General features: G+C 29.5%; 9 protein-coding genes and 1 pseudogene across 10 annotated transcripts, besides 4 other annotated features; 7 read left to right on the forward strand and 3 right to left on the reverse strand.

The window, feature by feature from the left end:
• Positions 1-4,942: 4,942 nt before the first annotated feature.
• Positions 4,943-6,145, forward strand: TVAGG3_0640780 (uridine phosphorylase family; the record flags this gene model as incomplete). Its single annotated transcript, XM_001318448.2, has 1 exon — positions 4,956-5,801. One exon carries the CDS (start codon positions 4,956-4,958, stop codon positions 5,799-5,801), a length of 846 nt encoding a protein of 281 aa, XP_001318483.1.
• Positions 6,146-6,302: 157 nt separating this feature from the next.
• On the forward strand, positions 6,303-10,254 carry TVAGG3_0640790 (uncharacterized protein; the record flags this gene model as incomplete). Its single annotated transcript, XM_001318447.1, has 1 exon — positions 6,413-9,703. One exon carries the CDS (start codon positions 6,413-6,415, stop codon positions 9,701-9,703), a length of 3,291 nt encoding a protein of 1,096 aa, XP_001318482.1.
• Positions 10,255-10,957: 703 nt separating this feature from the next.
• Positions 10,958-11,998: a mobile genetic element.
• TVAGG3_0640810 (spectrin binding) lies at positions 11,978-13,108 on the forward strand (the record flags this gene model as incomplete). The annotated part of the gene is made up of 1 exon (XM_001318446.1): positions 11,978-13,108. The coding sequence occupies one exon, from the start codon at positions 11,978-11,980 to the stop codon at positions 13,106-13,108; it is 1,131 nt and encodes a 376-aa protein (XP_001318481.1).
• Positions 13,109-14,178: 1,070 nt separating this feature from the next.
• Positions 14,179-14,748, reverse strand: TVAGG3_0640820 (guanylate cyclase protein; the record flags this gene model as incomplete). The annotated part of the gene is made up of 1 exon (XM_001318445.1): positions 14,179-14,748. The coding sequence occupies one exon, from the start codon at positions 14,746-14,748 to the stop codon at positions 14,179-14,181; it is 570 nt and encodes a 189-aa protein (XP_001318480.1).
• A 37-nt stretch (positions 14,749-14,785) lies between these two features.
• Positions 14,786-16,027, reverse strand: TVAGG3_0640830 (guanylate cyclase protein; the record flags this gene model as incomplete). The annotated part of the gene is made up of 1 exon (XM_001318444.1): positions 14,786-16,027. The coding sequence occupies one exon, from the start codon at positions 16,025-16,027 to the stop codon at positions 14,786-14,788; it is 1,242 nt and encodes a 413-aa protein (XP_001318479.1).
• Positions 16,028-16,356: 329 nt separating this feature from the next.
• Positions 16,357-16,394: a mobile genetic element.
• A 1,177-nt stretch (positions 16,395-17,571) lies between these two features.
• Positions 17,572-17,608: a mobile genetic element.
• A 1,470-nt stretch (positions 17,609-19,078) lies between these two features.
• Positions 19,079-24,331: part of a mobile genetic element that runs on past the window's edge.
• Positions 20,230-20,592, forward strand: TVAGG3_0640870 (uncharacterized protein; the record flags this gene model as incomplete). Its single annotated transcript, XM_001318443.1, has 1 exon — positions 20,230-20,592. One exon carries the CDS (start codon positions 20,230-20,232, stop codon positions 20,590-20,592), a length of 363 nt encoding a protein of 120 aa, XP_001318478.1.
• Positions 20,611-20,853, forward strand: TVAGG3_0640880 (serine threonine-protein phosphatase family; the record flags this gene model as incomplete). Its single annotated transcript, XM_001318442.1, has 1 exon — positions 20,611-20,853. The coding sequence occupies one exon, from the start codon at positions 20,611-20,613 to the stop codon at positions 20,851-20,853; it is 243 nt and encodes an 80-aa protein (XP_001318477.1).
• On the reverse strand, positions 20,858-21,706 carry TVAGG3_0640890 (uncharacterized protein; the record flags this gene model as incomplete). The annotated part of the gene is made up of 1 exon (XM_001318441.1): positions 20,858-21,706. One exon carries the CDS (start codon positions 21,704-21,706, stop codon positions 20,858-20,860), a length of 849 nt encoding a protein of 282 aa, XP_001318476.1.
• TVAGG3_0640900 (phage tail repeat-like family) lies at positions 21,725-22,960 on the forward strand (the record flags this gene model as incomplete). Its single annotated transcript, XM_001318440.1, has 1 exon — positions 21,725-22,960. One exon carries the CDS (start codon positions 21,725-21,727, stop codon positions 22,958-22,960), a length of 1,236 nt encoding a protein of 411 aa, XP_001318475.1.
• Positions 23,926-24,325, forward strand: TVAGG3_0640910 (annotated as a pseudogene). Its single transcript has one exon. A coding segment is annotated over exon 1 (400 nt).

The raw sequence follows: 24,331 nt of genomic DNA on the forward strand, positions 1-24,331 counted from the left end.
CTAGCAATCCATTCCATGTTTCGGCAGAATTCAAAATTCCTTTCATCAGGGAAATAATCACGCCAAACTAACCGATAAGAATGAATCATACATAAACAAACAAATTTCTATGCAAATATTGCTCAATTTAGTAATATATTTATTGAATTCAGAATCTTTTAAATACAAACTTGAAAATGCATTGAAATAATTCATGGTTATTGCTCTTCAACAGTTACTGATGATTTTGGTAATAAAAATTTCAACATGTTTGTTGAGATGAAGTAGGAGACGATAAACTAATTTTTAAATGTCACAACAAATATTTGAAGGAAACGATGTTTCTCTCATTTTCAATAATAATTCCAAGTAAAATTTAAAAATGTGATATATGAGACATTTATACCAATTATTATGGCAAGATTATTTTCCAAATGTTTTTTATTTTCAATTTTGTCGAAATAAAGAAGGTATTGTTCGAAGTAGTGGACAATATTTCATATATCATGTTTCTTTTGATGACATTCACGATCGATCCAGCATCAAAATTTCAAGTCAAAGTACGAGCACAAGAGTTCTTGTTCATACTTGTATTTTTAATAACTGCACATCTAATGAAAGTGTCTATCATTTTTCACAATATGGCAATATAATATTTTCCAAAATATATTTCAAGTTATGCTCTTCTTTATATTCAAATCAAAAGGGACAGTCAATTTCTATCCATAGCTCGGAATGCAACATTTTTTCATCTTCTTTCTGTCTTTGTAAAGGCACTGGATCATATTCACCAGTACTCGATATAAATTCTCATTCAACTATAAAATCTATTAATGAAACAAAGAATGAGTGTCAGGATGTTACAGCTTTTACAATAAGTATTGAGAGCAATATTAAATACTCATTAGTTAACTCCAACGCAGCAACTAGATATAGAATCCTTTATTGGACGTCTGGGAATCACATTTACTCAGAAAACATGATTATCAATAATTCTGAAAAAATGCAAGCTATTGCGTTTGTTGAATCATTAGTCAATGTCACAATATCAAAATGTTCATTTGTAAATAATAAGGGGAAATCACTTTTTTATGCATATTTATATCAGTCACTTACATCATCAATGACAATAGAAGAATGTTCGATGATATCAAATGAAGTCAGTGAAACATTTAAATCAGATCCAGGAATGATATTAAACAATGAAAATGCAGGACATCTTAGTTTTCAAGTTTTTGTTCATGTTCTTTCAAATTTCGAAACTCTTCCACCATTTCAAGATTACATAATTTCATGCAGATTGATGCATCAAACTCATTTTCATTTCTATTTATTATTCCCATTAATTATTTTATGATTATTTCATAATTAGCAACTTTGTTTTCTTTTAAACTAATGGATTACTTTTAATAATACTTAATTTTATTCTCTTTTCTATGCTTGTTCGGTTCAGTCATTTCTATCATCATTTTATACGATTTTTTGCTATTGGAATTATTATATTAGATTCTTGCTATTTGCAGACAATAATTTCATGCAACACAAATGATCTCAACGAATTTAAATTCTTTCTCTATTTCCAAAATTTAAATACTAAATTCTAAATACTTTATATAATGCAGCTTGATCTCAAAATACATTCTGCATCATTAGGCTTACATTTCATAATTTGTTTATTGGAGATTTATAACAATAAATAAATAATTGTTCATTCTTATTAAGAAGTTATAGGAATGAGGATATTTTCGGGTAAAAAATAAGAAAATTTGCAAAAGGAATGCTTGAAATGATGTCATCTAAGTGAGATATCATATTCTTTGCGTCTTTCTCTTAAAAATTGAGTGAATTGAAAGGTTTACACCCTCATAGAAAAGTGACAATATTTTTCAACTCTATTAATTATAACAAAAACGATAGATATCGATTCTAAATAAAAATGCATCATAAATATATTTATATTATGGAGACAGATAATTTACATTCGGTTTTGATTGCTTCCAAACGAACATTGAATGATGATTGAATATTCATATAATGATTAGTAAGATTAAGAATTTTTGAATTATACTGATTGATGACACATTCATATCAATTAATTTGGCTTGATTATTTCCCAAATGAAAAAAAGTTTGAATTTTGTCGAAATAAAGAAAGTATTGTTCGAAATAGTGGTCAATATTTCATTTATTTTTCTTTATTCAATAATATTGTTAATCAAGTTAGTGTTCAAATCTCTAGTCAAAACGATGACACAAAAGTTCTCATTCACACAAATATATTTGATAACTGTTCCTCAAATGAAAAGATAACAGGTGGATGTCTCCTATTTTCATATTCAGGTCATATTATTATCACCAAAGTTTATTGCAAGAATTGTTCAGCAAATAATGCAACTGCAAGTGGCCAATCGATCAAAATACAGAGTACAAAATGTAATATTGATTTATCATCAATATGTCAATGTAAAGGAAATGGGAATTTTGCAGCCTCATTTATAATTGATTCGCAAATTAAAATTTGCTATCTTAACGAAACGAATAACCAGTGCCAATATGAGACAGCTTTTCGACTCTCAACTCGAAGCATCTTTAAGTATTCTATTATTTCATCTAATTCTGCAACAAGAAGCAGAATTCTTTATTGGTATACTGGAATACATTTTTATTCAGAAAACATGATTATCAATAATTCTGAAAAAATGCAAGCTATTGCGTTTGTTGAATCATTAGTCAATGTCACAATATCAAAATGTTCATTTGTAAATAATAAGGGGAAATCACTTTTTTATGCATATTTATATCAGTCACTTACATCATCAATGACAATAGAAGAATGTTCGATGATATCAAATGAAGTCAGTGAAACATTTAAATCAGATCCAGGAATGATATTAAACAATGAAAATGCAGGACATCTTAGTTTTCAAGTTTTTGTTCATGTTCTTTCAAATTTCGAAACTCTTCCACCATTTCAAGATTACATAATTTCATGCAGATTGATGCATCAAACTCATTTTCATTTCTATTTATTATTCCCATTAATTATTTTATGATTTTTTCAAAAATGCGTCAAAATACTCCTGAAAATTTACAATTCTAAAATTAACCAATTACATTTTATGTAACAATATCAAACATAGATAGAGCCACCTTTAAATATCTCTTCATTAGTTGTGCATTTATCAAAAATACGAGTGTGAATCAAAACTTTGGTATTTAAACTTTGAGTTATGATCTTGACACTTGCCCGATTTTCAATACCATAGAATGAAACAAAGTAAATGAAATATTGGCCATTGTCTCTAATAATACCTTCTTTGTTTCGACAAAATTCATAATTATCTTGTCCATGCACATTAAGAACACAGCTTTGATACGCTTAAAAAAGCATATTTCATATGAAATTGTTAAATTACTTGATATAGTACTTACTAGTATATAGAGTTGAAAAATATTGTCACTTTTCTATCATGTATTACTAAATATATTTTAATAATGTGTATAGAGTTGATATAATGTGCATATAGCAAAATGCATTACTATATTCTGATTAGGATACTTTAATGTATGATCAATGTACATCATTCTTTTAGCAATTTTTTAAATTCATTCTGCTAATTACGTTGAATTTTGTTCAAAAGATATCGTAATTCCATAATTTAATACGTAAAATGTTATTGAATAACTCTGATTATTCCTTTACATGCAAAATGAGTGTGTTTTTTTTTACATTTTTACTCATATTAGATCAAATTTAACCTGATTTTATACTATTAACACTTATTTTAGAGGGGATATACTTAAATCTCTATTGTTTTAATAAAAACTAAAAAAAAAATATAAAAATTTTCAAAAATGTTAAAATATACTAGCTTTCAAAGAAAGTAAGTCATTTTATAAGGAAGACATTATATGTTTAGGAAGGAAATTCCGTGTAATAACCAAAATAGGAAAGAATATTCAATCATTATGAAAGAACTCTATTCTAACAGTTTGTGAGACATATATCTTTATAGCGACATAGTTGCAATTCATGTTTTATCCCCTTTCCTTCATTGATTTTAATTAATGCATTCATTCACTGAATATGCATGCTCAAAATCGAACATTTGCCTTACTAATCAACGGACAATGAATGTTTAAAAATGATTAGTATTGAAAAGTAGCTGGAATTTCAGTGTTGTTTTGTATATTTATTCCAAGTGCAAATTTAAACAAAATATACTTATTCAAAGTGCAATGTTTACAAACAATCAATCAATAAAAGTCACATCTTTTTTTCACTGGAAAAAAAATGATATTTGTTTATAAAGATAAGTATTTAATTACAATAGTACGAATTTAATTTTTAGACTGAAGTTTATTCATTGTTACCGTTTTTAGTCTAAGTTTCTAGGAAATGAGTATTTTATTTTGCAAGATAAAGTTCTTCGATAAAATTAGCATGAAAAATCTTCTTTCGTATAAGAGTAATAATAAGTTTCCGCAACTCTTATTGAGAATAGTACGAGAATTTTGTTTGAAATTTAAATTTTGCATAAATAAAGAATGGATGCAAGAATTTTCCAATTCCATTTTGTTAGAGTTGATTCGTGATTCCATATTGTCGATTCCTATTCCTGTTTTTGGTGCTTTACTATGATAACCAAATTGATTTGGTTATCATAGAAAAGAGACCATTATCATTCTTAGAATTAATTATGTTTAGGGTTGGTTTATTGGAATAAGGAAGTTTATAATACGTGAACACTTGTTTCCTCATCGAAAAGTCATAACGCATAAAGTCGATGTTTCCTTAGTACAAAAAGTGACATATGACGCTTAACTCTTTATTCCAGATAATGACCATATTTATGGGATTAAAAAGTTTAGGAAGCTTCTCCCCAATCATTTACATATTCAATTGAATTTTTAAAGTTCTCTACAAAAAACGATGAGCGATAACGATAAAAAATTCTGTAACCTCCACATTTCTTGATGACACTTCAACATCCTGATTCCTGCAAAGGTGGTAACACAATCCCAGTCGATAAGGATGGCCGCCCATATCACTTCGGCTGCACAGGTGCTGAGATTTCCAACGATTTCCTCATCACAACAGATTACTATTTGGCCGAGCAAATTGCTAAGCTCTTTGAAGAGAAGGAACCATTCTGCTTCCGTTCAAACCGTGGCTACACAACATTCACAGGCCATTACAAGGGCAAGCGCCTCTCCATCTGCGCTTTCGGAATTGGTTTCGCCATGATCGACTTCCTCGTTCGCGAAGTCCGCACAATCACACAGGGCAAGCTCACATTCATCCAACTTGGTGCTGCTCCTTCTCCAGCAGGCCACGCAAACGGAACAGCTATCAATGTTAAGGACTGCGTCGCTTACGAACTTGACTTCAACGAATTCGGCGGCAACACCGAAACACCATACCGCTTCTTCAAGAAGCCAGTTCCAGCCAACGAGAAATTATTGGCTGCTCTCAACGAAGGTCTCAAGGCTGCTAACATCCCAACAGTCGAGGGCAGAGTTGCTTCCAACCCATCCTTCGTTTCTGGTGTCAACTCTCCAGCTCTCCCACAATTCGACTTCAAGCAATCAGGATTACTCGCTAAGGTCGAAGCCGAGCTCGGAAAGATCGATTCCCTCGAAATGGATACATACCCACTTTACTGGACAGCTCTCCGTGAAGTTAACCATCAGATTGAAGCTGCTTGCGTTACAGTTGTTAACTCCGATGCTAAGGGCAATGCAATGAACATCGAGGAACTCCGCAAGCGCCAGCTCGAAGTTGCCGCTGTTATCCTTGAACAACTCGGAAAGCTCCAATAAATTTTTTATATTCATCTACGGAAATTAGTTAGTTCTACATGCACTAAACGAACTTTTCGTTTTGCTCATTATACATTAAGAAATATTAATACAAAAATCACTTTTTTACATTGTATTTCTAATATTATTCAGATTTTTGTTTGAAATTTTTGAAAATTATCACTAACCCATTGAAACAAAGCGTTGACAAATTAATTCAAGTTTAAAATTGAGAAAATCTTGCGAATTTCATTCAATTTACAATACAGTTGAATCTATTGTAATTTATATCTTGAATCTTCTAACAAAGAGATACCTGATCTACTGATCGGTAAAATCCATTGTTTTTATGCATATAATAATTTTCCCGTAAACTATCAATTTTCTTTTACTAATTCTGAATATTGCGGAAATAAAAATGAATATTTATCTAAATATCTAATCAATGCATATAATGAGTGATAATATGACAAAGCATATTAAGCAATTTATTAATATGAAAATTGGCTCATTTCTCGTGAGTGAAAATGGATGATGTAATATCGTTAACACAAGATTCCGATATTACAGAGCTAAAAACTAAATATGTGCATCTCTCCAAAATGTATGAAGATACCCAGAAAAATAGTAAAATGCTTGAAGATGAATTACAATCAACAAAGCAAAAATTAAAAGTTACAGAAAGCCAATTATCTCGTTCTCCTAAATGGTCACCATCACAAAAACACGAATCAGAACTACAATTCCTAAAAGCTCGTCACCAAGCAGAATTAGATTCATTAAATACGAAATTATTTGAAAAGGATCAAGAAATTGACGATTTAAAGCGTAAGTGCTGCACAAATAATCCAGATATTACATCATTTATTACTTTCGCCACTAAATCAATTCAACTCGCGATCGAAAAAGGAATAACGAACGATCAAAAAGACTTAATTAGCCAATTTGAAATAACATTACACGACTTTCAGAGTTTTCTGACACAAGCATCCTCTTTACAGCGATTTTTCCAAACAATGAGATCATTAATCAAAGTTTTGGTCGATACAAACGTTGTATTGAATACACAGAAGCAAGAAAGAGAAGCATCACAAATATTTACTCTCCAAAAGAAGCTTACGTCATTAAAAACTGATCAAGAATCTAAAACAACAGAAATTGAAGACTTAAAACAAACAAATCAAAAATTATTGATCTCTGTATCACAACTGAGAGACCAATTAAGTATTACATCAGCGGAACTAGACTCATACAAGAACCAAGCCAATCTACAAACAACAACATTGAATGAATTGTTGCAAAAAATGAAGATTTTTTCATCACCTTCTAAATTCCAGATTTCTAATGATTTCTTTGAGATTTATAAGAAAGTTGATTCATCAGTTTCAAGATTACTTAGGATAAAAGAAGAGAATGATACTTATAAATCAGTTTTCACAGATTTCATCGAAAAATCTTTGGGAATCAAAACTGCAGCGTTTTCTGACAAAGTTTTTGAAAAAGTAACGGAAAAAATGAACAACCAAGCATCAACATTGATAGAGTTATCAAAGACATTTAGTGTAGATTACACAACTAATGAACAATTGATAAGAGATGTGAAAGAAATTAAAAATAATTTGAATTTGACAAAAAGTAAGACAGAAAAGGAAAATGATCAATTAACAAGAGTTGTTAAAGACTATACTGAACAAATATCTGATTTCCAGTCTAAAATTACAAAAATGGAATCAGATCTCAAAGATTTACAACTTAAAAATGAAAATTTGACAAATCAAAACAACTTATTAACACATCAAAGAGAAATATCATTACAGAAAGACGAGAAACAACAAAAAGATTTCCAAGAGAAAGAGAAAAGTTATCAAAAACAATTAGAAAACTTGAATTTGGTTATTTCTAAATCTAAAAGCGATATCGAAAAGAATCAAATACAAATCAAAGAACTAAATGATACAATAGAAACACAAACATCTAAAAATGAACAGTGTAACCAAATAATAAATAATTTGTCAGACGATAACAAAAAACTGACAAAACAAATTCAAGAATTTGTTATTAAAAACAACCAACAAATGGACACTTTAGCACAGAACAAGATAACAATAGAGACACAAAACAAAGAGATAGAAGTTCTTAAAGTATTCAAAGATGAAAGCGAAAAAGTTACAGAAGAAAACAATGAATTAAAACTTCAATTAGAAAGTGTTGAAAAAGAAAACAAAAACATCAAAACACAAAACATGAAATATAAGAATTTACTTGACCAATTCACAAATAAAGTAAAAACAAACAAAACACAAATCAATGATTTATCAAATGAAAACAAATCATTGAAGAATAAATTAGATACAACAACAAATGACTTAAATACAATGAGTGTTAATTATCAATCAATACTACAAAATGTAAGTGAAACAACAAAAGAATTGAATCTTTTGAAAGAAGAAAATACGAATTTGAAACAAAATTTGTTCAATTTGACAAATAAAAACAAAAATAATGAGAATTTAATTGAAAATCTAAAGAATCAAGTAGAAATTGCTTCATCAACAATAGCTAAACTCAATACTGAGAAAGAACAACTTTTGTTGCAGTTAAATTCTTCCCAAAACAATGAGAAAAATATTTCATCAAATTTACAAAATTTACAAAAAGAAATTGAAAAAACAAAATCACTAAATAATGAATTAAATGAAAGGATATCAAACATGACAAATGAAATGTTGAAATTACATGAATCTGATGCACAAGGACAAATAGCAATTGAAGAACTGAAAACAACAAAAGATAATAATAAAAAACTTTCTGAACAAATACAAAACAAAAATGATGAAATTTCTAAGTTAAATGCTGATTTATTAAACATTAAATCAGAAATTTCGAAGTTATCAGATGTAATAAACAAAGTAACAAATGAAAATCAACAACTTAAGAATGATATTGAACAACGAGATATTTTTATTACTAATCTTAAGGATAAGAAGAAAGAAAGCAATCTCTTGGAAAAGAAATTAAATGAAGCAACATTTCAACTTGAAGATACAAAGGAAAGATTAAGAAAAGTGACACTTCAATTTGATGAAATGTCAAAAGTAAGAAATAAAGAAATACAAGACAGCCAAACAATGATAGCTAAATTAACAAAGATATTAGATAAAAGACAAAACAAACTTTCACAATTAAAGCAACTACTTAAACAAACTATAAATGAAAACAATAAATTACAAAATCATATTCAAATTATTGAAAAAGAAAACCAAAATAATTTTGAAAAAATACAAAAATTACAAAGCTCCACAGTTTCTTCTAGTGATTATGAAGATGTTAAACAAAGATTAATGCAAACACAAACAGAACTGAATAAAAAAGAAAAGGATATTTTATCAAAAGAAAGAGAAATTTCGAAATCATCAAAACAAAGCAGAATAATTGAAAATCAATTGAAAAACTTGGAAAATTGCAAATCAATTGTAGGAAGAATTAATTCCATTTGTTTGTCATCATCAAGATTATCATTAGATAGTGTTATTAATGAACTCCAACCTTTGTTCGATTTGTTTTCTTATCCTTCAGATTACAAATTAAACACAAAACTAAATTTGAGTTTAATTTCAAGGCAAATCTTTTCTAATTATGGAGAAAATGGAGAATTATTCACTAAACAGCACAGACAAATGCTACAACAAGTAATGAATAAACTTCTTCAATTCCCAACCAATTCTGCTTTCCCTCATAAAGGAGAATCTCTTATTGATAAATTAAATTCAATGAATTTGATAGTTGATGAAGTAAGACAACAATTTGATGCAATGGAAAAGAATCAAAATAGATTAGATGCTATTGTTTCTTCACAGCACAGTGCAATTGTGAAGATGAATCAGTACATGAAAAGTCCATTACCTTCGCCAATGAAGAATTAGTCTATTTTATTATAAAAATTATGTTATTTGTATCTTATATTATTTCTAATCGAGAAGTTTTAAATAAATTGTGTAATATTGAATTTTTCGATTAAATGATTGCATAAATTTTTGTGATTGACAATTTGATTTATGTTCAGTTAGGAAAATTAATAAATGTAATAAATGCAAATATAGTAATTCCCATATCACTGCTCAGATTCTATTTTATTTTATAATGACTTCTATGTCTTATCTAATTTTTATTTATGAAAAATCATGCTAATAAGAAAAATTCAAAAATAAAATATTGTCTAAGTTATCGAAAAACATTTAATAATTTTTCCGTATTTTGAATAAATAACTTTCAAAAATTGAATTAAAACGTATTTATAAAAAGACAAATTTCGCGAGAATAAAAATATGTTATTACATACCGAGTCGCATTCAATATTATCAGTATGGTTTACTGCAAGATAGTTTTCATGATTATTTGTCAAAAATATTTAGGTTTTGTGATTACAATTTCTAAATCCGTCATTAAAATCTGATAATATATATATAAATATCTCTTAAACAACTTTTCCTTTATATTTATTTATTTCATAATTCGTTTTATTTTACATTGATCAATTGAATTTTTCTTTTTCGCAATTTACTTCAGAACGCTTATTAAATTAAACATATATAGGACAATAGATATCAATTATCTTAATGGATGTGCAATCGGACTCATATGATGTAAAATTTTATTCCTGGAGTAAAAAAGCTGCTCTATAACATTCCTTATTAATCTTATCTTTTGAGTAAATTGAGGATAAATATCGTCGAAAATAATTTATTGAAAACAATCTTTTGATTATATTTTCTGAGGATCGAAGTTTACAGCAAATCAAAGTTGCAATATTTAAACTGTGTAACAAACTACTATCAGAATTTAAAACTATAAAATAATATACATAAAATTTTTAATTCAATTTCAATTGAAAACAAAATTGATGGTTTTATCATTTTGAAAGAAATTTCTATAAATGTTAAACATGTCATTACTCTTAATGCAGTATGCAGTTCATATTCAATTGAAATAAGAACTGTATTTCGTTCTCACAAAATTGAATTAACAAATTGAATAAGATTTTAAAAAGTAATTTACAATGAAACAATATGCAATATATACATAATTCATTTTTATCAGAATTTTTAACAAAACACGTTATCAAAGCAACACATTCAAAATTGTTTCATAATGACTCAAAAGATCAACAACGATCTTAAGGGTGCACCCGTATGTACGTTTATTTGAGAGGAGGAGGATTACCCTCTCAATTTTGAGGGATTCGTTAGTTTATTTTCTCGATGAATATGCAATAAAATTTGATTTTTACCTTATCAATATACTTCATATAATATACACATGTTCATGTAAAAACTTTTTTCCAAAATCCTCAGGAAATAAGGGATTTTTGAATTTTAAGAATTTTTTTCGAATTTTTTCGAAAAAAAGATATTTTCAGAACAGCCTTAACGGCTAAGATTTAGGAACAATGTTAAGTATCAAAAAGAAAGGAGGTCTGATATAGACAACATATATCGTTGAAGGTTGAAAAAATCTCTAATATTTGAGCCCAAAATTTCAAATTTTAATTTTTTGAAAAAAGAGGCCACCCGTATGTACGTTTATTTGAGAGGAGGAGGATTATATTTTTGAAAGGGTGAACCATTATGAATATGTTAATTATATAATAATATGTATTATTATAAAAAAGAAAAAATAAAGAACGTTAAAATTTTTCTTTCTTGATTTTTTACAAAATCTACTTAGAATTATGCAAAATATGACTAAATAATTATAAATTTCAAGTTAAATTTTAATTTTGATAAATAATTTAAATTTCAAAATATCAAGTTCAGTTCGACTATGTATGTAGTAATTCCTCAATAAAGTGCCAAAACCCTATTAAAAGATATGAACATTTTCAACATTTTAATGTTTTTATTTAAAAATTTGTTGGAATATGAGCTTCAAACAATTATTATGTAAATAAAAATAATTAAATATATGTATTTATTCGTATTACAACCGTAGTAAGTCGATTCTTCCTTTCTTCTACTGAGTTTTGAATTTGATTTCGAATTGTAAAGAGATTCAAAGGGAAAATACTAGCGGATAAAAACTACCTCCATGAAAGGGTCATAATGGACTCAAGTTGTATTTTTTGATATTTTTTGCTTTTCGAGCCTAAATAGGTAGCCAAGAAAATGCCTAAAAATAAGGTTCTAAATTCTGAAGTTTACATGATCCTCTCGTGTGCACCCTTAACTATGATGCAATTACAAGATATTGCCAGAACTACTTTGACAAATGCAATCCAATCACAAATGATGAATCAAATAAACTATGTTCCAATGAACTTGTTTGAATTAACAATTTCACATGCCATTATTTTAGTTAAGGAATGCAAGAGGATTTCAATGACAATTGAGGCATGCAACATTTTCAAGAGTGCCAATGTTCAAAATACACAAGCAAACCCAAGAGTTGTTCAATTGGTCAAAGCCATTGAAATGATTCTTGAAGCACCTTCTACAAAGTCAATATTTGAGATGATTGACTCTATTTTCAAACAAAATGCTATCATTAACGAAGAAAATCTGAATGTAATTTCAGAAAATGAGAAATTAAGAAGAAAAGTACACAAGAAGACAGAGAAACTTGAGAAAGCAGAGCATACAATCAATAATCTCTCCCAGATCTTGAGTGACATCCAATCTCAAGAACATGAAGAACTTAGAAATAGATTATTGTTCCAAACAAGAGAAATCCAAGAACAGAGAGACCTTATCAATAGACTTGAAAGCGAAAAAGCTAATAATCCTAACAATAAATCGTCAAAGAATTCTACTAACCAAAACGTCAAAGCATTAAAGAAAATGAAGAAGAGCAGTAAGGATTTTGATAAAATCTATGACTTGATATCCAAATGCGTGACAGAAAAAGACAAAGAAGCAATTAAATATGCAATTGAGCACGAATATCATCAAGTTTCAAAAGATGGTAGTGATATAATGATACAAGCTGCAGGAAGTAACAATTTCCTACTTTGCAAGATGCTTCATGAATGTGGAGCAGATGCAAATTCGAAGGACTCAGGAAACTGGACAGTTCTTCATAAATTTGCAGAGAAAGGTAACATTGATGCAATTAGATACTTCTCTGTCTTTGTTGATGTCAATGCAACAAATCGATTAAATTGGACACCATTACATTATGCAGCTTTCTATGATTTCCCACAAATTGTTGAATATCTTTGTTCATTCCCTCAGATTCATGTGAATGAAACAGATAACAGTGGTGCAACACCATTAAGATTTGCTAAATCAGATCAGGTGAAGAAGATTCTTAGATCCCATGGGGCCACCGCCTAAACTAATAAAATCTATATGTTGTCGTCTTTTAAATTAATTTGATTTTATTTTTACCCCTCCATTTTTAACTATCCTTCGTTTGTAAAAACATTTCATCATAGAATACACATATTGCTTCTTATTCGAATGAAAATATTTTTCATTTTTCACTTGGATTTCGGAAATATTTCAATACATCGTTGTAAAGATCAGAAATTTTAATATGGCCGGATTGATTCTGGCCATATTATTTCATGAACTGAGAGAATTATTCAATACAAATAAATGATATCATCACTTAAATATGATATGATTTTCAAAGATTTTGTTTACACAGATTTTAAAGCAAATTTCGAAGTTGATCAAACTAATTATTATTCAAACAGTTCATTATATGACGAATATGAAATCAATAACTGCCATTTCAAAGGATATTCTAATGAAAATGATTACAATATCAACATTTTTAACTCAGACAAAGTTGAACATGAAGTTTCATATGAACTCATAATACATTATGATAATAATAAATATCATATTTCACATGATGATTGTATTCTTACAATATATAACGAAACACACACTAAAGTCATCACGATTAACGATGAAAACACATATTTTGAAGAAAATGAATCTTTTATTCTTATTAAATTATATCAACAAAACATATTACCAAAAACATCACATAATTTTACATTTATCAAGTCAATTCAAACATACACAAAATATCCATCTATGAAAGTTATCATTTCAAATCATAGTATTTCACGAATTTACTCTGAATATTTTGTTGCAATCCATGGATTTATTGAACATCCTGTTATTTCTAATCACACATATGAATTACATTATTACTTTGAACGAAATAATCAACATCAACAATACAACATATTTAATTCAGAATATATCAACATTCATCCAAATTCTTCATTTTCACACTACATTCGACTTGACAACAAACTAAATAACAAATCTTTTTCAATTTCATTTGTTTTTATTGATCAACATCAACATATATATAGCTCAGAAACACATTATAATTTTACTCTCAATAAATCATTAAATATCAAAAGGAAATTACATGCTGGCGATCAGGAACCTAATCCATTTACTGCAACATATAATAAAATTATTCCAATATTATTTGCAACTGTTTCATCATTGATCTCAATCTTCTTTGCATGACCTGATTTATACCAAAATGGTGAAATCTTGTTCATTTGAGTGTCTGAATTACTGAAAATGGAATTTGGTGCTTTGTTGTATGCATAATTCATAACTTTCAAAAACAAGTAATTAGAATAATGATGTAACATAGAATCTGCTTGATACAAGAAATTCGCACTGTCTGCAATGTTATCTAATACTTTGTATTTGAAAATCAATGTATATATACAAAATCCTGCTATCGACAAAACACAAACAACAATAAAATAAATAATAACATATGCGTAATTTCCAAGTTTTGAGTTATTGATGAGATCAGAAATAACTTCTTTCTTGTTAAGTTCGTTGATGTCTGCTTCTTCATTGTTAAGTGAGTTGCCAACAATATCAATCTCTTTAGTAAGATCAGAAATAGAGTTCATAACATTAGGGAAAAGTGAAATCATGTTCAAAAGTGCTCTGTCTTTATGTGCTGGAATACCTTTCTCAAGCATATCTAAGTCTGTTTTCAATCTTCGTGCTTCTGAAAATTTAAATGTAGTTATTGACAAGTTGACTGATCTCTTTTGACATCTCGCGTGACAATGAATCGCATGTTAACAAACTTGGCCAAAAGGCATCTGTGTTTCCATGTAAAACATTCTCCCAAAACTTTTTCGTGTTACTTGTCAAAATTTTTGAAATTGAGTCAATAGAATCAAATTTTTTGACTATTTTTGATGTAGCAGCTGTATTTCGATGACATAATAACAACTGAACTTGGAAATTCAACAAACTACGACAGTTTATTGATGATTTCTTAAGATAATCATCAACAACTTCAAGTTTGTATTTATAACTAGGAAAAGCTGAAACAATACGAACATAAACAAACAACATGTCTTTGATATCATTGTTTTCTTCAAGGAATTGGTCGTAAATAGGGAACATGAAGATACCTGGTGAACAATAATCTAATGACCTACGAACATCACGTGCTAAATTGTCACTACGACCATAGAAATACTCATCTTGTGATGCAGAATCAAGTCTGACCATAGAAATTTGTGAAAATTTCGAATGCATGAAATGTAATATCAAATATGAAAGAATAACAAAGATAATTATAATAAAGAACAAGATATTATAGTCAATTTTCGTGTAAAGTGCTACAATGTTCAATATACTTGATGATCCGTTTGAAATAAGCATGGAACAAAAGATGTTACCGTATATTTTGTTAAGAAACATTGAGTCAAGGAACAAATAGATACCAATAACATATGAAATAATAAAAATAACTGCAAGTTCAACGGTTGATGAAATTTTATCAGATTGGATAGTAGCTGTGAACAAAGCTGAGTTAATTTCTAAGGCAAATGTAACTAGAGCGGCTGATCCTGGTGTCCACATCAACATAACATCGTGAAGGAACATAACTCTTGGAGAAATGAAGTTGTATTGCATATATACCTGCACAAAAAATGCTATTATGGCTAAGATAAAGCCAACAACCTGGACTGCTTCGACATTTCCTTTTACAAAGTTATATATCGTCGAGCCAACGCAATTTGTGGTAAAACTTGTTAAAATTGGGAAGATATATGATGAGATAGCGAACATTATATTGATTTCGATAGGTTTCATTGATTTATAACTTGCATAAACTCTTGCTCGGATACAAATTGAGATAATAAGGATAATTGTGATAGATGATGCAATAATTGATGTAATATAGGGGCCATTTGAACCGAAGCAGCCTCCTCCTATCCAAATTACGGAGATAATTTGCATAATTTTTGCAATAAACGAAGTATCCTTTTGAGCTACAGCTTGTTGTAAGAACGCAGGGAATATACTTTGGATAAGAACAAATACTGCACTTACAATAGATAGAAAGAACTTTGGTGAAGTATCAGTTTGGATTCATGCGTAATATAAGTAAAGCCATTCTGTTAATCTTTCAAAAGGTGAAACATCGAGGATACCAGGATAGTCCCCCTTGAAGTTGGAGAATTCAAGTTCTTCAGAGTTCTGTTTTTCCTCGGTCATTTTGCAATCTTTTGAAATAAAATCGTTTTTTCTGAAATTAAATTATTGCATCGGTTATAAGGAATTCAAAATGTTGTAAACAGAAATTCATCAAAAGTGACACTTCAGAAAAGCTAAAATATTGAATTTTTGGAACTTTTGATAGAGCACGTTTTTAAATATTAATTAAAGTAAATGTATATTTTGTAAAGATTTTTTTTAATAAAAAAATAAAATTTTGAAGAAGAACACAAAATCTTCTGAAAAATAATATCACATAAACTCATATTATTTTCTAATATATAACTATTTTATATAAAAATCAAATTCAATGATCTTAAAAGCGAAGGATAAACCTCAAAATTTACGAATATAATGAGTGGGAATATAATGCTTATCTATCATAAAACCATATGAAATATCAATTTTTGCTTTACGCCTAATTTTTGACGACAATTAGCAAAAAATGTTAAATGTTAACACTCAGTCCATTTGAATATGAAAAATAAAATTGACTTTGATTAAATGTTTTTATTTATCATGCAATTCTTCTTGCGACCAAAGATTTGAATAAAAGTTCAAAAAAAAAGATAGCTTAAAAAATAATATACGGTAGTGTTTACTAATAGATGAATAGTATATAAATTCTATTAAAATGGATTTGATCCAAAAAAATATAAAACCAAAAATAATTGTTATAATTTAAATGAAGAAGTAATTTAAAACGATTTTATTTATGATCAAATTTTATATATTTTTTTGGATCAAATCCATTTTAATAGAATTTATATACTATTCATCTATTAGTAAACACTACCGTATATTATTTTTAAGCTATCTTATTTTTTGAACTTTTATTCAAATCTTTGGTCGCAAGAAGAATTGCATGATAAATAAAAACATTTAATCAAAGTCAATTTTATTTTTCATATTCAAATGGACTGAGTGTTAACATTTAACATTTTTTGCTAATTGTCGTCAAAAATTAGGCGTAAAGCAAAAATTGATATTTCATATGGTTTTATGATAGATAAGCATTATATTCCCACTCATTATATTCGTAAATTTTGAGGTTTATCCTTCGCTTTTAAGATCATTGAATTTGATTTTTATATAAAATAGTTATATATTAGAAAATAATATGAGTTTATGTGATATTATTTTTCAGAAGATTTCATTCTATATGCCTATGAAAAGTACTCTCAAAACTAACTTTTCCCTAATTATAATTAAATCTAGAATATTGTATTATGCTTAGTATTATTTCATTTTTCTCATTCAATTTAGAATTTACAAATGTCAAAAAATTGAGAGCCGTCACTTTTGATGAATTTCTGTTTATTACAAAAATAGCAATAACAGTATGTGAAAAATTTTCATACGGGTAGTTTTGAATGATCTTTTGATTTGATTCAAAATTTTGAAAGGAGAAATATTAATGCCTAACGTGTTCATTTAATTTATTGAAAAGATGATTGACATATACAGTGGGTTCTAAGGAGAATGTAAAATTCTCTAACATTTTTTTGAGAAGATTACAAATACTTTTTACCGTTAATAACTCATTCTAAAATAAGATAATCGGGTTTTCTATATAACAAGCAGTGAATTTTAAATAAGAATTTGGCCAAATTCTTATTGTAAAAATTTGAGAAGGCGAACTTATTGCATAATTAGTTAATATTTGTATGTCACCGATTATAAGAAGGTTCAATATTCCTTAATTTTGAATACATTTCAAAATTTCAAAAAGAATGGGCGCCACTTGATCAACTATTTTCTACTTTCTCTTTGCAATTATATTTTTATAAAACGAAAATTGAATGTAAAACCATTTTTGATTCAAAATCTTCTGAAGGTTTATTATCGCTTTTACACATATAAATTTTGCAACTGAAAGCATATTTAGCAAATGCAAGTAGAATCCAAGACTATCATTAATGAAACAGTTTGCTAAGAAGAATTTTTTTTCCAAATATTTTATTCAATTAGCATCGCAAGTAATTGTTACTGATAGCATGCATTTCTCTGACTTTGCCAGTTGTTTCTATCTTACTATTTTGTTTTTTTAATAAATTTCTCAAATTAACAAGTATAGCAATGAGCATTTAGAAATAGAATACATTTATTTGGTCAGTGCTACTGAAAAACCAAAAAGCATTAAAATTAAAATAAATCTTAAATTTAAGCATTATTACCTCCTAGAAAAATCTCCTGTCCTATATCATATAAAATTTTAATGTTAATCTGTTCTAAAATGCTAAACTTTTATCCATCCAACATTGAATCAACCATTAATATCAAAATTTCTTAATATATGGTTAGTTTATACTTTTTAAGGGTGCACACAAGAGGATCATGTAAACTTCAGAATTTAGAACCTTATTTTTAGGCATTATCTTGGCTACCTATTTAGGCTCGAAAAGCAAAAAATATCAAAAAATACAACTTGACTCCATTATGACCCTTTCATGGAGGTAGTTTTTATCCGCTAGTATTTTCCCTTTGAATCTCTTTACAATTCGAAATCAAATTCAAAACTCAGTAGAAGAAAGGAAGAATCGACTTACTACGGTTGTAATACGAATAAATACATATATTTAATTATTTTTATTTACATAATAATTGTTTGAAGCTCATATTCCAACAAATTTTTAAAAAAAAACATTAAAATGTTGAAAATGTTCGTATATTTTAATAGGGTTTTGGCACTTTATTGAGGAATTACTACATACATAGTCGAACTGAACTTGATATTTTGAAATTTAAATTATTTATCAAAATTAAAATTTAACTTGAAATTTATAATTATTTAAAAAAAAAAAAAAAAAAAAAAAGGTAGTGGGGCTTCCAGGCACTTCGTGCCCTCTAGCCCCGAAGATGTTTAGTATAAATGAAGTTTTTATTCGGAGGGCTTCCAGGAGCTTTTCACAAATTATATATGTTTTCATGTTTTGTCACTTTTCTGTCACTTTTCAGGAAAAAACATTTTTATTATTATATATAAATGAATTTTACAAAACCACCGTTACCGTTCTTTGGAAATAAGAGTAGATGTAAAGATATTCTATTGAGAGAACTTAAGAAACTACCGAATGGTCTAACATTTGTAGATTTGTTCGGTGGAAGTTTCTATATATCCCATTTGTGCCATACCGTATTCCCAGACTCAAAGATTATATGCAATGACTTCGACAACTATATGAACCGTCTCAAACATATACCAGACACAAACAATATATTGAAAGAGTTAAAAGAAAAGATACCTATAGGTAAGATGGAAAGTATACCATTAGATAAGAAAAATATTGTGAGAGAGGTTTTGAAAAAAGCAGAATATATTGACTGGGATAGTATATCTGCTAGACTATTATATAGTGGTTCTATAAGAGTTCATGACATTGAAACACTTATGTCAAAAGTTTTATATCTTAACTATACAAAGGTTTTCAAAAAGAACATAGAAAAATATATTGAGGGTATAGAGTTTGTGAGATGTCATTGGACAGAGTTGTATGAAAAATATAAAGACAAGGAAAATGTTTTCTTTATAGTGGACCCGCCGTTCTATAACACATGGGATTTTCAATACCAAGTAGACTGGACTTTGAGAGACTCTTTAGAAACTTTAGACGTTTTACATAACCATCCATGCTTTTACTTTACATCCGATAAAAGTGGTTTGGAAACCGTTATGAGATGGTTAGAGGACATACATGACTATGAGTTTAGATATGACAAGATAGAATATGAGAGAGGTCCTATAAACCGGAGAAAGTGTCATAACAAAGAAATTTTATTGGTAAGTAAATGTGGTTTGAAATAGGACTACTTGTTTTAGGTTTTTTCCATTGTGTCATTTACTTATTTGACGTGGCAGAAAGATATAGAGAATATGAAGATGAACCAATGCCAGCAAATGTTCAGTATATGTACTCGTAAGAGATATTTTTATCTAATATTAAATGGACGCACAGAACTTAGCGAATGCACAGCAACCTGGACAACCAAACCCAGAGAATATTCCAAATGAAGTTAGAATACAAACTGCAATGGCAAACTATGGTCAAGTGCCAACAGATGTACAAATGCAAACTGCCATGTCAAATGACGCTGCGTTAGGTTTGCCACCATGGTATGCAAATATGAGATGGAAAGAGTTTTATACAAACCCTGAAGTGGGATATAAACAACTTTATGCAGATGACGCGAACACAGGAGTTGACCCAGAATATGTTTTCTACCAGAGGAGAAATAGAATGTATGAGCTCCAGTTAAAGAATGCTATGGAACTCAACAGGAAACGCAAAAGACTAGGCGGACATTAGATTTTTACATATAGTAAAATGGGTTTCTTCAGTAGTATTGGAAACTTCTTTCGAAATGTTGGAAGAGGTATATGGAATGGAATAAAATCTGTCGGAAGAGGAGTATGGAACGGTGTCAAAAATATTGGTAAAAGAGTAGGTCAGTTTGTTGGTATTATACCTAAAGACCCTGAACCAGAAGAACAAGCTCCTGTTATACAACAGCCTGAACCTGCACCACAGTCTAGTTGGCAACCAAATCCAACACCTCAACCGTATTAAAAAATTATATTTTTACCGTTCGATAGTAGTTGTATATGAAACTAAGTTCTAAGTAAAACGCATGGTATAATGGAATTATTCTCTTTCTTCCATCTGTAGTAAACCATACTTGAAAGTCTGAAATACTTCCACTCGGCGGTTCGTATAACTTTGTAGGTTTTTCGTAAAAGTCATTTGCCAAGCATAAAAAAGAGTTTTGCGCACCAGAAAATGAAGCATGAACTATAATAGCATCTTGGTCGAAAACATTTTCATATGTTCCATTAGGGTTTTCGACTTCATAAAAGTCCGGGTGTACTGGATATTCTGCAGGCTGATTTAACATCCTCAAAAATCTATACCATGCCAAGTTGTTATATTTTGTAGAAATATAAACGTTTTCTCCAAGGTCTTCTATTCTATTGATTTTAACAGTTGCATTTTTCCTGTCATATATAATATCGAGATGGTACTCTCCTTCGTCAATGTTATACTGTTTTGCATATTCGAGATAGATATCGTTTATTTTTTCTTGAAAAGCTTGAAGAGTTGTTTCTAAATTTACAAGCAAATTCACTTGTAAAAGTTTTCCCTGTTCAAATTTCTCATACGTACGTTTTTCTTTGTTATAGTATCGAACTTCAAAACCGACCGTAAATGGGAAACCATGTATGGCTTCTGAAATGAACTTCATTCTACGAAAGCCAATAGCTTTTGTGACAGATGGGTCTCTTAACCATCTCAATGGGTAGTCAAAACGATAGCCTTCATGCTTTACGGTCTCTGTCTCAAACTTTTGACCGACATTAGTAAAAAGTTCATCTAATGGTTTAGTTGTAGCAACTCTTGAATTTTCTTTTTCTATTGAAAGCATATTTTATCTAGAATAAAAATGTCGAAAGAAACAGCGTCTATGAGAGAAATACAACACAACCGACAACTCATTATACAAGCTCTAAATAAGAACACAACAAACTTTTCAAACTATTCTAAGATATCTGAGTCATTGAAAGAAGGAAACTTAAAACTGACATTAAACCCAATGACAGATGAGTTTCTATTTCAAGACAAGAAGAACAATACTGTCTGTATAAATCCAACAAAAGGAACTTTAAACGAGAAACCTATAAAAGAACTTCTTTTGAAAGCAGATGTTGACAACAAAGCTGACAAAGAGTATGTCATTGAAAAAGTTCAAGAAGAACATGACAGAGCAGATGCAACATATGCAACGAAAGAGGATGTTGAAAAGAAAGCAGATAAAACATATGTTAACGATGAGTTAGCATGTGTGGCTAGTGCGTTAGTGAAGAAGGCAGATAAGGAATATGTGGATGAAAAAGAAAATGAAATTAAAGAAAGGGTTGAATGGTATAATGAAAGGACAACAAAGATTTTAAAAACTAAAGCTGATACAGGATGGGTTTCAGGATGTTTAGACCTTAAAGCGGATAAGAACCATACACATACAAGTTTTACAACTTTTACAGCAGATGATATAATATTGAACTTTGACCTTGGTTCAAGTGCACCTTCAGAGAATCCGAGTACAAGCGTAAAAGATACTCTTAACAATTTAGATAACAGTTGCAGGAATATCGAAGAGCATGCCAGAAACTTTGAAGCATATGAACTACCAACAATGTTAGATAAGAAAGCTGACAAAACAGAGCTTCAAACATTAAAGACAGAAATACTTCAAACATTATATCCTATAGGTTCTATTTATACGTCAATGAACTCTACCAGACCAGAAGTAGTACTTGGTTTTGGAACTTGGACTCAAATAGTCGACAGGTTTTTGTATTGTGCAAACTCTTCAAAGGAAACAGGTGGAAGTAAAACGATTTCAGGTGCAAATTTACCTGCGCACAGTCACTACGTAAGTTTAACTACATCTCGAGAAGGTGGGCATAGGCATAAATATTGGGATTGGTCAGGAATGACAAAAGGTAAAGGATATGATGTTAAAAACAACGTTCAGTTTGCTATAAATTGTTTCCTGAGTAACACTGAGGTAGGAGGAGACCATACACATTTCGTTTCAGGGTATACGCAAACAACGGGACAAAGTAAAGACTACATGCCACCTTACATGACAGTTTACGCATGGTATAGAAATGCTTAGTCGTCATTTTCAACTTCTTTAGCATATTCGTCAGGAGTTGTCTTATATTTGTTAGGAACTGTCTTTGAAAGTATACCACCTTGAACTTTGACAAGTTTGAAACGAGGTCTGACAATAGTAGTTTTATCTTCTGCTTGCAGTGTGTACATTTTGCCATGTTTGCCTAAAACTTCATAATATTCTCTTGTATACTTTCTTCTATTTTACGAACACGAATGTGAGTACCTGTCGGGTTCCCATTGTTGTCATAGTCAATAGTATTTTCATATGGGTCGCGTTTAGGTATTTCTATTTTTACTTTGTCACCTTTCTGAAGTTTGAAGCCTGGCATTCTTTCTTGTTTGTCTCTTTTGACTAAATTGTTAAATATAAAGTCTTTCTCTAAGTTAGGGTTGTTTTTCATTTCTCGGGGAGGGTTTCCCAAACCTTTTTGTTTACGGTTATTGTAAATATTTAAAACTTGTCTCATCTTTGCCATGGAGAAGTGTCTATATTTGTCGTCATATGACATTTCATCTACCTCACCACCTTGTGGTTGGTTTAAGTCTCTTAAGATTTTTATACAACTGTCAATGACACAAGAGCAGAATGGTTTTGGTCGACAATGAAATATTGGTTTACATTTTTTGAACGCAGATAGTTTTTAATATCGTCTGATTTGAAAGAACTTTCACAGTCAGATGTCAGTTTTGTTGGATGGTATTTGTCAACGAATATTGTCAAAGCAGTTTTCACATCTAAAATATTTTTGGACCATAATGGTATGGCTTCACAGTATCTTGTGTTTTGACCAACAAATATTAGCCAGTATGGTGGTCCATCTTCTCTATACCTCGGAATGTTTTCAAAGATATCCATAAACCAAGCATTTGGTGTTGAACTAAAGATTTTTATCATGAGTGCTTTTTGTTGCCTTAGAAACATAGGGGTCCTTGTTTGAATTCGTCATTTTTAACCCATAAGAAATGGGTTTATTTGGCGCATTAGCAGGAGTCGCATCTAGATTTTTACCCGCAGTGGGAACAATAGCCAGAGGTGTATTTGGAGTTGGAAGGAAGATTTTGAGTACATTAGGTATACTTAAAGAGAAAGCACAACCTATTATACAAACTGTACAGAAAGGTTGGGAGGTAGCACGAGATGCAACAAATCTTATTCCAAATCCTGAAACAAGAGGAAAAGTTCAAGGATGGATGGACAATGTAGGAAGACAAGCAGGAAACTATTATAACAAAGCAAATGACTACTATAACCAAGCAGGGCACTATATGGACCAAGGAAAGATTCTTTAACAGAGGATATAACCATGCACAACAGTGGGTAAACAATAACCAACCTCAACCGCCTCAAACGTGGGGAATGTAAATTTTT

This window comes from Trichomonas vaginalis, chromosome III (assembly GCF_026262505.1).
Source record: "Trichomonas vaginalis G3 chromosome III, whole genome shotgun sequence".
NCBI lineage: Eukaryota > Parabasalia > Trichomonadida > Trichomonadidae > Trichomonas > Trichomonas vaginalis.